Source organism: Diorhabda carinulata, chromosome 1, assembly GCF_026250575.1.
Source record: "Diorhabda carinulata isolate Delta chromosome 1, icDioCari1.1, whole genome shotgun sequence".
NCBI classification, from domain to species: domain Eukaryota; kingdom Metazoa; phylum Arthropoda; class Insecta; order Coleoptera; family Chrysomelidae; genus Diorhabda; species Diorhabda carinulata.
Window position 1 is genome coordinate 36868693 of NC_079460.1, and position 16404 is coordinate 36885096.

General features: G+C 32.7%; 2 protein-coding genes across 2 annotated transcripts; both read left to right on the plus strand.

Annotated features, from left to right (window-relative positions):
• The first annotated feature begins 5325 nt into the window (after positions 1–5325).
• On the plus strand, positions 5326–9619 carry LOC130895331 (uncharacterized). Its single transcript, XM_057802565.1, has 4 exons — positions 5326–5563; positions 8884–9084; positions 9150–9235; positions 9354–9619. Exons 1-4 carry the CDS (start codon positions 5416–5418, stop codon positions 9498–9500), a joined length of 582 nt encoding a protein of 193 aa, XP_057658548.1. The 5' UTR covers positions 5326–5415; the 3' UTR covers positions 9501–9619.
• Positions 9620–12413: 2794 nt separating this feature from the next.
• LOC130895987 (uncharacterized) lies at positions 12414–15973 on the plus strand. The gene is made up of 4 exons (XM_057803696.1): positions 12414–12577; positions 13612–13830; positions 14146–14237; positions 15745–15973. Exons 1-4 carry the CDS (start codon positions 12433–12435, stop codon positions 15886–15888), a joined length of 600 nt encoding a protein of 199 aa, XP_057659679.1. The 5' UTR covers positions 12414–12432; the 3' UTR covers positions 15889–15973.
• The last annotated feature ends 431 nt before the right edge of the window (positions 15974–16404 follow it).

Here is a 16404-nt window from a genome sequence, read left to right on the forward strand (position 1 = left end):
TATGTGTGGAATACTAATTGTTCAAGTTGATAAAAATTTTTTTTATTCATCTACACTGTGAGATTTAAGCATCAAGTTTTTCACGTAAATTTGATTTATTGCGATTTTTTTATAAAAATATATTTGCTGTTATTTCTATTTTTGTTCTAATTTATTACAATCAGATTTTACTATAAAGTTCCTAAATATTCATGTGAATTTTTATTAAAATAATCCACTCAGAAAAATTATGAACATATATTTTTAAGGTCTTATTTAAAATTCAATTTAATCCATTGTGTTAAAGTAGTGGAATTTGCTAAGCAAATAAATTACTAAAACATAGTTTCTGAGTTTCTTCTAAGAAAACTAATGCATAAAAACATAAAACAGTCCCAATTTCCTACTCGCTTTGAAAACTTTCCACAAAAACGATCTTTCTTAAACGTCCTCCATTATCATTAATTTCATGAAGATATTAATCAGTTATTCAACTTTGTCGCGACACAAAAGAACAAAATGTCATAAATAATGCGAATAGAGAGCAATATAGGAGAGAACAGAGAGCATTACAAGCGAAAAGTTTTAGATGATGCGGGGAAGAGCACAAAGACCCTAAAAAGGAACATGTTCTTGTGTCGTGCCAACAAATATCATTTATAACACGAATTGGATCCGAAATGGCAAACAAGAATATCAATAATAATTCTTTTTTAAAAGAAAGCTTCTACACTGAAAAAAGTTCCCGTAACATCTTTCTTGAAAAAGTAAATTATGACTGGTTTTCAAAAATATATACTTGAAAATATAAATTTTGAACGACTATAAAATTGAAAGAACAGAAAACTAAGCATATAATAGTGAAAACTGGAAAAATATATTATTAATTTGTACAAAAATACTAAGATAGCAAGATGAAGTAACAAACTCATTATTTATTTTTACAAAACATTGAAAATAGAATAATACTATTTCAGTTATAAAGCCTTTTTCATTTGATTGTTGAGCTACCTAGCTAAATCAGGAAGATAAAATTATGTTATGTGCTATGTCGCCTTTCTAGACATCATTGGTAAGATATGTCTATTCGCAGACGACACTAGTTTCTCTTGGAGCAAACCTGATCTCACGGCACTTCATAGGACCATATCTAGTGACCTAATCACCCTTAAATAATGGTGCGATTCTAATCTTCCCTGTCTCAACGTTTCTAAAACCATAGTTTTATCTTGTAAAAATACATTGCAGCCTTTTTTATCAAAGAATTATTAAATTGAGTTCCTCCTGATTTGCGCTGAGATCAGTTTCCAAAGCCATTCCCTTCTGGGGAACTTATGGTGCGTCTCAATTTGAGCGAATTTTCAAAATACAAAAGAAAACTGTTAGATATTAACTTGGACTAAACAGCAGAGCTCACTGCCGAGACTTCTTTAAAAGATTAAAAATTCTGACTTTTCCTTCCTTATTCATCTTTAAATCAGTTTGCTTCAATCGTAAGCACTCTTCTCCAAATTCAGAAAGGATGTTGCACGGCTATCCACTTAGGAATGCGGAGTACGACCTATATCTACCTACTCCACATTCAGAATTAAGGGCTCAATATTTTACAATGCAAAAAATGCACAATTATTTGCCAATTGAAATCAAATCGATATAATCTTTTCCCGCATTTCCTAATAATTTAAGTGTATATTTACTGGTGTCTTCTACTCTGTTAACGACTATTCTAATAATAATATTTGATTCCGGGTATTCTATATACTAATTTTGCTATGGACTTATATATAAATTATTCCCTATTACTATGACCTACAATTTTGTTACTCATTGTGGTTTTCTTCTGTATATTGAAATTTTATTTTATTTGGTTTTACAAGCTTTTGTCTACAAATTGTAACAATTTTTTGACAATAAAGCATTTCTCTATTTCAAATACTAAGATACTACGCTCGAAAATCAAACTTTAGTTGTTTATTATAGAGAGAAATAAAGTGGGATAGAAATTTTTACGAAATTGTATCAACACGAAACACAAAAGAAGCCAGAATTCATCAAAAAAGTTGATATATATATATATATATACCAATTCAACAGAGGAAAGAGGAAAAGATATCTCGTTTTTTTTTAAATTATAAATTGAAAATTATAAGGAACATCAGTTACTTCAAATATTCATACAATCCTCTGGTTCGATATAAGTTAATTATATTAATTAATCTCATAAGAAATTTGTGAATGGAATATATAACTATGAATTTGATATCACTATCACTATTTCCTACGTTCAAACTACGAAAATAACAAGGTGGCAAGATCCTGTATTGTTTCTTTGATGTCTAGTTTGAATGTTATATTTTTCTTAGTATATAAAACTAGACAATAGACAGTTCCACATCTCGAGAACAAGTTATGATTGATGGTGGCATATAACCTTACAACAAATGGCTAATGTTTTCGGTAGTCAGGAAGTTTTCTAAATGGTCACCGAAGCGATTATAGTGCCACCCTTTTCCGGTGGCTATTAGTCGTATTATGAAAGGGCGGGCCCAAAAGCAGTTTATTTGATACGGTCAGATATGTTTGATATGGAAACACCAAGGATTTTAATAAACCGTATGATTCATTTTTTTTTTGGTTCTATTTAGTAATTGTAGAGAATAACACTTGACATGTACTAAGTTAACTCTGCTTGTGTTGTTTAATTGTCCTATTTTTAAAAATACTTGAAAGAACTGTTTTATATAGACACTTAATAGAAAATAAGTGAGGGATGATTAACAGTATACAAATTTTTGAATAAATTTGAGTGATTTTTCACATTAAAATGATATTGAGATTGTAATAAAGGAAGATAATAAAAAAAACCAACAACAATGGCTATTTGATCATAAGTATGGGAAAACCCTTGGATAATTATCTAGATACAAGAAATTATAAAACTATTAATTATTGAATAATATCGAAACAAATGGTTCCAGAAATTTCAACTTAGTTAATATATAATATAAATAGAAAGTTCCATTATAAATGATTGCAAGTTATCTTTTGATTTGATTCTATATGTTGAGTAATAATATTTGTGTACTAGTTGTCTATGTTGGATAATGTTTCTTCAAAGGTAAAAATTACCACTTTTTTTCCCTCATGCGTTAGATTCGAACTCAGTGTTCCCTTCGAAACATTTCCATGCTTTTCTGTCCCTTTTTTGTCTATTTATTTCGCCCTCTCTTCTTTCCCTGGTTCCTATTTCCTCTGGTCAATCCATTATCTTGATGTTCTTTGCTTTTAACTTAGTCCTTGATTTAGATTTTTCCATCCTGTCCACTCTTTATTTACCTACTCAATGTCATTATATGACCAAAACAATTATATTGTCTTTTTACTTAATTTTAAAAATTATATTTTTTATTAATCGTATTAGATTATCTCCATTCCGTTTCGTTTTCCTACCTCTCACATGTTTTATTGAAATTTCATCAAGTTGAGTATCACGTACGTTTTCTGTTCAACCAAGCGTCTTCAGGTTTCCGCTGAAGCGACAATCTCCCGACAAAACTTCTGTTATCATTCGAAATTGCTCATACTTAGGTTGATATACAGTAGCTATTGTTCAGTTATAGGTTTGCAGGAGTATTTTTGTCTATTAGATTAACCTAGTAATTGATTTTTTCTGTTTACTTTCTTTCTCTTTTGGTATTTTATCCATTCTCCTGGAGCCGATTCCACAGAATTGTTGTAGTCCTACATAGAGTTCATATTTTAATTGATCTATTTTAGTGTGTACCGGAGCCCATTTCTTTAGTTCAGTATCTATTTATTTGTTGATTCTGTGTCTACTTCCCCTATTCTGTGCCTCAATATTCATTCGCCGTTTTTTATTATCTTTGTTTCATTTATTATTCAATTTTCGACATCTAACTGCCATCTGTCTCTGTCCTGCCATCCGTTTCTTATCATTCTTTCATTTCATTATTCATGCCCTCTCTCTATCTCATTCGTGCCTTCCTCTCCTCCTACTTCCTTGTGGTGTCCACTTTAGGACCTATTCTCTAGCATCCTTTGTACACGAATATCTTAGATTAGTTGTTGATTTCGATGTTATCAACTAATATGTATCTGATGCTTATTATACCCTTATTCTGTCATTTTTTATCCTGTGTCTCCTGGATTTACCCGCTGCTCTTTTTCAGAAATCAAAATGCCTCTACATCCCATATATTCATGATTTTATCGTTAAATATTGATAATAAATATATTTTTTTGTGAAATTTTTTTCCCTCAATCGCCTGTAAAAATAAATCACCCTGTATAACTGTGACAAATACGAGATAAAGGAAAGCAAATCTGGTTTTATTGACCAAAATTTTTCGTATCGAATGGAAAAGAATGAGAATATACATTTTAATTTGGGAGCATATTACTCGATTAGAATTTTTTCCTGATTTCCTTGAAATCATGTTAAAACAATTTTTACCTTATTAGAGCAATCCTGACGAGGACCATAATAACCCTATCTAAAATAAATTAATTTTTCAGTAGGTTGTTCATGTTCACATAAGGAACCTGTCAGGATCCCCTTATTAAAAAGAAAAATATTTCTTACCGGGTTATCCTGACGAGATCCGTAATAGGATCACATTAGGAGGACCCTAATGGAAATAAATTAATTTTTCCTAAGGCTTTCCTGGTCATGTCCATGCAAGGAATCTCTCAGGATTGCCTTACTAAAATAAAGACTATTTCTCATCAGCTTATTCTGACGAGGTACACTCTGGGATCACATTGGAATAGTTTTCTTCAGAACTTTGCAACTTTTGAGAAGAAAATTGAAAACAAAGCTTTGTAGTGAATTTATGGAAACATGTATACAGCGATATATATCCTTCTATTGTAAGTAAAAAAACTTACTTGTGATTTAATCGGATAGTTCTTCGGATAAGATAGAAGCGGTACGGCATCGGCATCGTATTTAATCGCTACAGCAAAAACTCCGTTGGTCTAGTGAATACAATCCATCCACTCAACTCTTTATAATCACTAACACTTCACTTCTACTCACGAAGGTACTTAGTCTCTATTTTAGACTGTTGATCTGTGAATTTTGACGTTTACTTTGACATATCACATAACCTTACAAAATAATTCTTTCGAAAATGATAATTTTAATACTAATGTTTTTATAATTACATAAAGTGACACTGAAATTTCTAATTTCAACTATATATTCGTATATTTCTATCACTAGACGTGATTTTTGCTTTTTTTTGACTAATACCTTGCTGTTTGTTCTTAGGAAATAAGACCATTTATATTTTTGACATTTTTTCATTCTATTTGTAGCAGGCTTGTATATCATATCTATTTAAATCATTTCTTGTCAATTTTGATTTATTAATTTACATCGGTTTTTTTCTCACGAATTATACACTTCTTAAAATGGATAGAGCTCCCAAACCGAAACTTTTCAAGTCGAAATTTGGAAATGGTGATGGTCTGTGTCCAGCTCCGAAAAAGAAGTATGGATATTTAGGCGCACCTGTATCTGAGCCGCCTAATCCCCACAACTTCCTCAGGAAACATGAAGGTAACTACAATTATGATACATTTTCTTGATTTAAATGTAAAAGAACTAGTTTATACTTAGATTTTCTTCGAATTCTTTCTGTTTGCTTAGAAATTAATAGAAAAATGTAGATTTTTTTATTATTTCCTTGATGAAATACTTCGTTTTCAATAATTTATAAGTGATTTGGCTATAGTATTGAATATTCTTTGGAACTGTAGCCGAATATTTTTAATTTTATATATTTTTTTTTATTTTGTAAGCAGGTCGTATCTACCACTGGGACAGGAATTATAAATGAATTATATTCGTGTTATTATGTGATCATCATTTAAATATTTAAAAATATTTTTGATATAACAATTTTTGCAGAGTGTTATTGTCTTGATTTTTGAAATTTGGTGCTTTACAGTGAGTTTTGTCTTGCATAGCTCACATTTTGGACGTTCTCTTTTGGTAATTAAATAACTGTGGGTAAACTTTGTGTTGCCTAATGGTAACCTAGTTCGCTGATTGACTGCGACCAGGGTTTCACTTCCGGTTTGAACTTCGATTTTGATGTTTGCCACAGTTTTTGCGCTTCTGATTCAAGTAGTGACTCTATATCGTTCTACACTACCGCTTGCACTTCAATTGAGGTTTCACTAATCACTGCTTGTCGTCGGCCAATATGAGAAGGGGCTCAAAGTATTTCCACATTATTATTTATTTGGTCCAACTGTGATAATTCAACTTTAATTTGGAGTGCTATTGGATGTGTGGGAGCTAACTAATTTTATGGATTGAGTTAACAGAGTCTGTTATTATGAGGAATCTTTGATTGTTTCTTGTTTTTATTTGAATGAGTACCTGCAGAATAGCGTGAAGTTCTCCAGTACAGTCACTGCTTGTTTCAGGTAGCTTAAATTATAGTGTATTTTTTGCGCTTACGCCGTCAGAGTTTTTGGATGCGAAGTAAAATTGTGGAAACTTAGTCTAGAGGAAACCTCTTCTATAATCAGGGTCTTGAGAATTTCCAATTTGTTGAATTTGCACAGTATAGGGTTGGTATGATTTTGATCGATTATAGACTTAATTTTGTTGGACAGGAGGTTTGGGCATTCGATTTGGAGTTCTGCATGAATTTGACTGGCTTAAATGGTTGATCTGTTTTGGTGTTAGTTTAATAGAGAATTTTGTAGCGATTGTGGTGTTTGTAGGAGTAAACTGAATCCTGCTGGTTTCTATTGATGGATAGTGCATATGAAACTACAATTTATTTTCTGTAGAGGAAGTTCTCCGGTGTCGCATTGCAAGTTTTTTATTGGGTTGGAACGGAATTCTCCTGTTGCTACTCTTAGTACTTTGAATAATTTCTAGTGTATTTAAAGTGTTTTTCTTGGAAGGTGCCTAAACAGCCGTAGTATATCTTTGAGCGAGTAATTGCTTCATATATGTGCATTGAACAGGTATAGTCAGATCCCCAGGATTATTTTCATAAGGCTTATACAGCTTTGGCATGATTTTTGACGTGTAGTACTGCTTCCAGTTTTTATCGAGAATCTGATGTTATCGATAGTTGAAGATATTGTTATTAAGTTTTAGTTCTGGGGATGGGATAGCAACGTTTTCTTCGGTGATTGTCATTTTTATTGGATAATGGTCTCTTTCATACAAATATGGAATAGTTTCTTACAAGATTGAAGATGAAATAGTTGGTTGGTACATTCATCGATTGTCGATTGCTGACTGAGGGCTCGTGTGGATATTAGCTCTTGTAGGTCTATCGTCGTTTAGAATATTCAGATTATATGCTTCTAGGATATTTTCCATTATTCTGTTTTTGGCGTTGGAGCCTCTTGATATATATAAAGGATTGTGGTTATTTAAATCACCTAATAAAATTAGAGGTGATGGAGCTTCCGATAAAATATTAATGATCTCAAGTTATTGTTTGATTCCGCTAGTTTTTGCCGCGTTATTCCTGTTTCTGTACAAATATAAGTAGTTGTTGATGTTTCGTGTAATTGTAGTAAATTGAAGGTAAAATTATACAAATTGAGTTATGGATTCCTGAGATGTGGTAAGAGAAAAGTCATCTTCTTCTCCTGAGAGCTTCAATTGTTCAATAATCGTTTTTTTTCCTTTAGTGTATTTGGTCTTTATTTGTCTATATTTTAGGTAAGAGTTGCTGTACTTCTAGTATATCAGAGGTACCAGATTTCGCTGTACTGAGAGGGTCAGCTGACCCTTGTACGTTTACAAAAAAGGTGATTGTTTGTTCGAATGATATTATGCTTCATTATAGAATAATTCTTTGATAGTTGCCATCTGATTTTACAGCGTAATGGTTGATTTAGAAGTGGATTTAGCTTTATAGGGTTTCACTTCTGATTTACCTAAGGTGTTATAGTGTCAGAAGGAGACGTTATAATTTTGGTAATATTTCTTTTTGAAGTTGCTTTGTTTGTTAGGTTTTCGATATCTATAATCATTGAGGACGATGTTTGTTGAAATACGGATGTTTTTTCTATGGGGTTTGAATTACAATGTGTTTTATCAGGGTCATTGCTATTTGATATTGTTGCAGCTGCTATTTAATTTGTTTAATTTGTTTTATTTGGGAGTTGAGTAGTAGTTGTTGTAATCAAGCTGGTAATTGAGAATGGTGTCATATTTTTAGTGGTTTAGAACCTTGCCCATTTGCTAAATTTAGAGTAGGTTGGTTGGTTACAACTTTGGTGTAGAAGTATCATCTGGTGCTTGAGTTGATATGTTTGGAGTACATGCCTTAGATAAGTGTCCATGTTCATTGCAATGATAACACTAAGTTGCGGTAGGTATTATATATACTTTCCTTCTGAAACTGAATATGTTTACAATGGGGGCTGGTGCTGCGTATTATTAAGAAGAATATTTCAAAAGACAGTTTAAAGCTCCTTTTGTAGTGCGTTATGTGGAAAAATGGGACATGCACTATATAAAATAAAATCATCTACAATTTCATTACTTAAAAGGTAAATACATCGCCGATTATTTGATATTCTCGATATTTTTTGTGAACTTATAGCCAGGAAATTTCACATTGCTTAGGAAATTAATAACAATGGCTTGTAATTTAGATGGGTAAGTAGGTGTAGTAGGCGTAGAGGTTTGCTAGCAACTTCAGAGTAGGAAGGTTGAGATAAAGGTGAGAGTTGAGATAAGACTTGCTGAGGTATAGTTGAACGTTGAGTTAACGATAAGTGTTGAGTTGCAGGTTCATATTGAGATGAATGTGACTGATTATTGATGTTGTCGCTAGTTATGATATATCTATTAACTAAAAAATTATTAACCCAATAACTTTTACACATTTCAAGGGAGACAATGCTACGCTGCAATCACTAAACAAGAGCCAATGACGCCCGCTAAATCGAAAACCGTTGTTTCCAAGTTATCTGAGTGTCTCCCATCGCTAAAACCATCAACAACTTGGGCGAATTATGAAGCAAACAACAAGAATAACGTTAAAAAAACGAGCTCGAAGCAACCCAAATCTACTGTGATTATAGATCATTTTGGTAAGTATACGAAAAACAATTAACAATCTCTAGTAGTCATTCAAAATACCAAAAATCGTTTGCAGGTTCCTCAGCTAGTAAGGAGCCCATCAAAACATGTGGAAAAACTGAAGTTGATATCAGAAATTATCAAAAACCGAGAAACATCAAGGTGGGTTAATAGAGTCAGAAATACCTCGAAACAAAAGTTTATATCAAACTTTTTTTCTATATATACATATTGAATTTATAACTATATTACTAATAATATCTTGTTTATATCTTCGCAGAGTTCAATTCCGATCAGAAAGAAGCTCCCACAATCACGCCAAGTTATGGTGAAAGAAAATACAGTTATTTTATCGAGAACTGAGAGAAAAATAGATATTGATTCAAGAATGCGGCAGCTTTTGGAAGCTATTGATCAATGTTATTGATAAATTCTGTTCAATTGTGAAAAACTAAAGACAATATGTTTTTTATTCAATATCTTATTTATTATACTGTTCATTGAATTATTTATTATTGGCTAAATTAAAAGTGAATTCATCTCGTTGATTTGAGTTTCATTGTCAATCAAACTTTACATGAAGTAAATGGGAACATATACTGCGGTACAAACACTACGTGGAAACCTCAAATATAGAAAGCTTAATAGTGAGAGGGGTATAAAAGTATAAAAAATTGCAGAGTGAGAATGAAATATTTAGTAGATGGGGCCGATCATGAATGTGATTTAAAAAAGTAAAACGGACTTAATAAATAATAAAAAAGGGGAAATATAATAGAGGTGTGTCTACTAACTTGTTGGTGATACTCCTAGTATTTGGGATTATCTACCTCGTGACTGCTACTTACTAGTTAAAATTGAAATACTTAAGAGGATATGTTAAGGTTAGAGAAAAGCAAGCAAGACGCTCAGACAGACAAATAAACGATAATATACGTATATAGACATGAAGAAACGCAAATCCAGGATTAAAGAAGAATCATATCCAGTATACATAGATCTGAGGGCGCATTTTGATAGTAATGATGGAAAGAAGACATTGAGATACTTTGAAGACATAGAAATACCAATAATAGCACTAGTAATAAAAGGTACAAGATAGGATGAAGGTGATGAGTTGAATGTCCACTGGAAGAAGAAATAGTACAAGGAGACAGTCCAAGCCCGTTGATATTTATATAGGACTTGGATACAATAGTGGGAAGATATAATGATATATGTAGAGGTTGTAAGAATGTAAATTGAAACAAGCACAAGAAAAATAAGAGTTATGATAACGAAAGTAAGGAAGAAAGAAGATCGAAGGAATAAAAAAGAATAAATTGCAAGAAAATTGTCAAGGCACAATCATTAAGAAAGTGGAAAACGGAATAGGTATTCAAACAAACAAAACAAAGTATACATAATGTACTGACTTACAATAATATATGCAGGAGAGCATTAGAGGACTAGGAAGACAATGGATTGACGACTTGGAGGAAATAGAACGAACTAAAAGAGACGCTCTGGAGGAACTGAGATTACTTACTAGAGCCCGAAAAGCATTGTAGAACGGAGTTCCATATGCACTTGATTATATTTTAAAACGTACTCAACCAATTTTGATTAAACTTGCACTATTCAATACAATGGACTCTACTTACATGCTTTTTCAAGCATGTAAGTAGTAGTAAACACTCATGAACACGTGTTTATATGATTGTTAAACTGTTACATACAAAAAGCTTTGCAATTATCACAATACTGCATACATATCGGATTGATGGCCTTCTTTTTTAAAAGTTTCTTGATGATTATTGGTGAAAATCAGCCAATTAGGAAAAAAACTGCAACGATGAAAAGAGATATTAGAAAAAAAGCAGTACTAGATCAAAACCTGTGGAACAGAAAACCAATAAATTGGGTATTGATGATAGCAAATTCAAAGGAAAAATCAAGAAGTGCTATTATATAACACATGAAAAACTAAAAAATATTACATTAAATGAGTAAAGAGCAATATCATAGCGATTCTTGAAATTGTAACTGCTATTGGTAAGTGTTCAGTATTTCCAATATGAAGCCTGTCTACGTATTTTATTTCTATATCATAAATTTATCTGAATGGGGCTTAAAAGAGTTTGTAGGCGCTCGGCTTCCAAGCACATTCTTAGGATGCTCCATCAATACAGAAAAGAATATTTCGACTTATAGGTGACGGCGAGTTGTACAGAAAATTAGGTCATAGAAGAAAGGTATCTGACTTGGCATTGTTTTACCGATACTACTACAGCAGATACTCTTCCGAGCTGTTCAACATAATCCCCCCCAGAGCAGTATTTACATGACCTACTGTACTGGCAGACGTAGCTTCATGAACACCGAGTTCGCCTGTAGATGCCCAGAACATCAATTTATCGGCAATTTGCAGAAACGCAAGCCTGCGGAAACACTATAAGACAGAAGATCGGGATCAATATCCAAAGGCATCTTCACCCGGCAGGCACAACTCGAACTACTCGAGTATAATAAGTTTACCCTCTTGTGCTTGCTTTTTATATGAAAAAATTAAGTTGAGATACAACATTTGGATCACTTGTTCCTCGGAATTATTAATTCTGTTAATTTTGAAATATAATGGAGATGACTGTAGAAACTATATATAAAATTTTGTTGAACGCACCTCGTATATTCTTTAAATTTCATTTCATATATACAGTGTGCGGTGTTACACGTGACAAGTGACGTATTGATATTCTTACGGGAGATATTTAATAAATTAGAGAATAATCTATTGCCAATATTTATTTCTTATATTATCGACGCAGCCTCTTACCACATGACTTTCATGATCAATGAACTTCTCATCTCTTCTACATTACATCATACTTCAGACGGTTGCTCTATGAAGTATGACATTTGGTTTTACATATGACATAACCTTCGTACGCTAAAATTATTTCCGCCTACCAAATCGATATGAATGTCTTTAACAGCATCTTAAACTTACTACATATTCAAACGGAAGCAATATATTCTTATATTATTGTCAATGGTCATTATTTTCGCTCTGATAATATTTTGTTACGAACGCTGTGCCGTTTATCTCTCAAAATCAGACCACTGCTAAGAAAAGGTTGACTTTAATATATGTTTGACATAATTACTGCTGCGTTCTTATAATTTAGATATGATATATCCGGTATATTAGTCTCAATAACCCCTTGATCTCATTCTAATACATATAATATCGTATATACATATCTCTTTCTTCGTCATTTTCTATTCTGATAGTATATATTACACCTATCATGATTATACCTTGTCAATTTCATTTGTGATTTTTTTTCAAATAAACATTTACAAAATATATATGAAATATGAATCAAGCACCGAAAGAAAAACTTTTCAAGTCGAAATATGGAAACGGTGAAGGGCTGTGTAACACTCAGAAGAAGAAATATGCTACTATAGGACCCGTAACAGGACCGCCGGATCCACATAATTTCCTTAGAAAACATGCAGGTAACTAAACTGGTTTTCTTAAGAATTTGATTCAGGATATTGTGTCCCTTTCTCGAATTTACTTTCACATCGCTCTAGAATCGCATCGCCCACACTTTTCAAGATATACCTAGAACACGCACTGGCACCCTGGAAAAGAAAATGTAAGAACATGGGCCTTCCACTAATTGATTCCACACTATATATCCTGTGTTTTGTAGACGACCAAATCCTTGGCACAGGACTACGAAGACTTAGAATATATGACAATGGGGTCTGGGAGTAAATTTGGAGGAGAACAACGAAATTTAGTACATATAGTGGCGAAGTCTGGCCTCTAAAAGAAAAAACAGTAAAAATGCTTGAGGTCACAGAAATGGATTATTGGAAACGCGCGGCAGAAATCTCAAGACGTGAAAAAATAAGAAACGGGAGAATCAGGGAGATCATGAAAGTGCAGCGTACAATTACAGAAGACATTAGGGTGAATCAGTTAAGATGGTACATGCATGTCCAAAGAATGCCTGAAGACCGCATACCTAAACAAATTTTGGACACCACGACGAAGAAGAAAGAGAGGAAGACCAAGATTAAGTTGGAGGGAGGGTATCGAGAAGGATATTCGAGAGGATTGGAAGAAGATCTTTGGGAAGATCGAGAAAGATGGAAACTGGGAATCGGAAGACGGCGAAGAACGTTTTAACCCGATTAATAAATATATCGCTTTAGTAATATACTTCACGCGCTTTTTCATGAACTTAGAACTTCATCAATATATTAATCAATAATTTAGTGAGCTCACAATTTTTACAAATTACTTGCAGACTTGCATACTTGTCTAGTTTTACGTAAGTTACATATATCACAGCATTGATTGATGAAATTAATTTTCTTGGTTTTTAATTTAATTGAACCAAAGGACGTAGGTAGATATTTTCTATTCAAAAACCGAGATATTTATTGTATTAAATTGTATTAAATTGAACATAATATCAAAGATATTAATACAATGAAATATATTGATATTTGTTTGGTAATAGTGTTATAAATTTTAGGGAGACCCTGTTACCCTGAGTATGTATCTAAAGAAATCCCTAAAAAACAACCAGCGCCGCCGGCTAAATCTAGAATCGGTGTTCCAAAATTATCGGAGTGTCTTAGATCAGAAATATTATCTGAAACATGGGGAAATTACGAAATTGATAACATAAGCCACGTTAATAAAATGAAGCCCGTGGAACAACCTAAATCTTCGGTCTTCGTTGATCGTTATAGTAAGTTTTATTAATGCTCATACTTTTGTATCTATTATAGAAAGTTTTTCAAGTTTCCGGATGAATTCCTCATTTTATCTATTTCTCATGGCATTAATATATTCAGTAAATCCGTATCAGTTTTATCTTTCTTTTCTTTTCTACTGTTTTGAGCTAAAAGTTCCTCATCAGTTGACAGATTATAGAGCTTGGAGTGTGATTTTTGATGTTTGGCTTTTCACTAAATATTTACTTTCCTAAAATCACACCGTTCTGACATCTTAGAGAATACTTTTTGTAATAAATAAAAATAAGCTGAAATAAACATTTTCTCAGGTTCTACTGTTACTGTGGAGCCCATATCTCTTCAAACTTTTGGAAGAACTGCACTTTATAGAAAAAAGTATCCAAGGCAAAGTATTTTCAAGGTAAGTACATGTTATCTTTTTGATTTTGAATACATCGAGGAGCCATTAATCAATTTGGATTAGATATTAGATGGAATTTTTGATGATTTAATTAGTATCCTGATTTTGAATGAACGAACCTTTTCCGGGAATTTTATCTTAATTTAGAGATATGACGTCACTGTTTTTAGTTATGGCAAGGAGCGATCATAAATTGCTTCGTACTTACATAGGCCTCCGTATGGAACCGTCATTTCCTCCTAAAAGCTCACGATGTCCTTTGAAAAGCTCTTTATGCACCTTGGTTTGAATATCAATGTGAGACTTGCCTTGAAGTTTTCTCCTCCTCCATGCACAAGCGGCATCCTGGATCGTCTATGATGCATATATCATAGCGCTGACCGTATCTGGTTAAAAGGCCAGTCACTAGTCATATTTTTTGCTAGTTGGAACATAGCAGTTGATTGGTAGTCCTATCTTAGATTCTTTCGTGTCAGGTGTCTCCACGAGCAGTCTACTAAGAGATATGATAGCTACACTTTTTGTTACATGAAGTATGGATTTGATAATTCCAGTCTGGCGAGCAAATCAACCTCATTGTTGTTAAATGGCATCACTGACATGATGCTTTGATACTTGGATAAAAACTAGTCTTTATATTGGTGTTGTGGCATTTAATAAGTGAACAAACAATAGTTTGTTAGAATCATTAAGGCACATAATTGCATCATTACAAAATCACAATACTCCAATAATCTTGATGGAAGTTTTATTAACAAATGATGGATCCACTAGACACAAACAAAATTCTGCGTGAAAATCAAACAAAATTGTCAATATTGGTGAAATAAAAATGATGAGGAAAGGTATCAACAGTACATCTCAATTGAATGTTGTGGGACAGGGAATGTAGGAAACTTAGTTATGGGACCAATATTCTTTGACGAAACTCTCATAAAAGTATGAGAGTTGGAAGTTTTGGAAAATCTATTAGTACCGCAATAACATTTAAATGCAATGCTTCGAATCTAATTTCAATAAGATGGTACGCTCTCTTTTTGCAAATCCTGCTCAATGCTATATTCTCAGGCAGATATGGATAGACTGAAGAAAATTTGTCAAGTGGCCCCCAAGATCCCAATTCTTTGGACGTTTTTCTATATGGGTTTTTGAAAAACAAAGTTTTTATACCGAATCGGTATATTATGTATGAATATGTAATTAATGTAGATTAATTTCTCTCCAATCATTATCGTTCAAAATGAATTTTGATAATCGCTGTCATAATAGTGTCAACATTCTTAGTATTTACTTAATTGAAGTGAATTGCATTCAATATTTTGATTTTTTTTCATATTTTGCATTTTTGTTGCCATTGGAAAAAATTAGTAATGACATATCTGTATATTTCCAAGTACAATAAAACCTCAAGATATAACTTCAATCAATAATTCAGCATTTACTTGTACTTGACAATAATTATTAGAATAATTAGGAGTTTGATTAAGAAAAATGAATATTTTTATAGACTTCAAGTCAACTATGGGAGGAATACCACAATGAAATTTTGCCAAAACAAGAACAAATGAGATTACCGCCCATCGAGAAAAAACAGAGAAATGAAGCAGAAATGAGGCAGTTTATAAAGGATATCAAAAAAGTTTTTCGATAATTTCTCATTTATATATTATATTGTTTATTTTTAAGTGATTTATTATCTTATTACAATGCGTAAATTATTGTATTCTAACTAAATATTCATGTTTCTTTTATTTATCAGTTCCTAGTTCAAGGCGGAGAGGACAAAACAATAATTAATTTCAAATATGTCTCGTTTAACACCGATACATCAACTTAAAAAATTAGACACATATAGAACAGTTCGAAAAAGAGCTTTGTGAAGAAGTGAACATGGACCCTTGGGGAACCAGAGATTATAAGATTGTAACTGGCAAACTGAGGAATGGATTCTCATCAGACCTTAATGATGTTCAAGCTACAGAATGGATCGTTCACTCACTGTTCCCAACAAACCCAATACTGGCGAACGCTACACTGAGACACCAACTGCCTCCACCTTCACTCTAAAGGAACTCATGGAGGCATCACACGCCATGAAAACTGGTAAGGCACCGGGTTCAGACGGGGTACCGACGTAAATTATTCGACTTATGGTCAAATTGAGGCC

Coding starts and splice junctions, on each gene's coding strand:
- LOC130895987 (XM_057803696.1), top strand. CDS start 12,433: ATGAATCAAGCACCGAAAGAAAAACTTTTCAAGTCGAAATATGGAAAC. Junction 13,831..14,145: donor GGTCTTCGTTGATCGTTATA/GTAAGTTTTATT, acceptor ACATTTTCTCAG/GTTCTACTGTTACTGTGGAG. Junction 14,238..15,744: donor CAAGGCAAAGTATTTTCAAG/GTAAGTACATGT, acceptor ATATTTTTATAG/ACTTCAAGTCAACTATGGGA.
- LOC130895331 (XM_057802565.1), top strand. CDS start 5,416: ATGGATAGAGCTCCCAAACCGAAACTTTTCAAGTCGAAATTTGGAAAT. Junction 5,564..8,883: donor CTTCCTCAGGAAACATGAAG/GTAACTACAATT, acceptor ACACATTTCAAG/GGAGACAATGCTACGCTGCA. Junction 9,236..9,353: donor AAAAACCGAGAAACATCAAG/GTGGGTTAATAG, acceptor ATATCTTCGCAG/AGTTCAATTCCGATCAGAAA.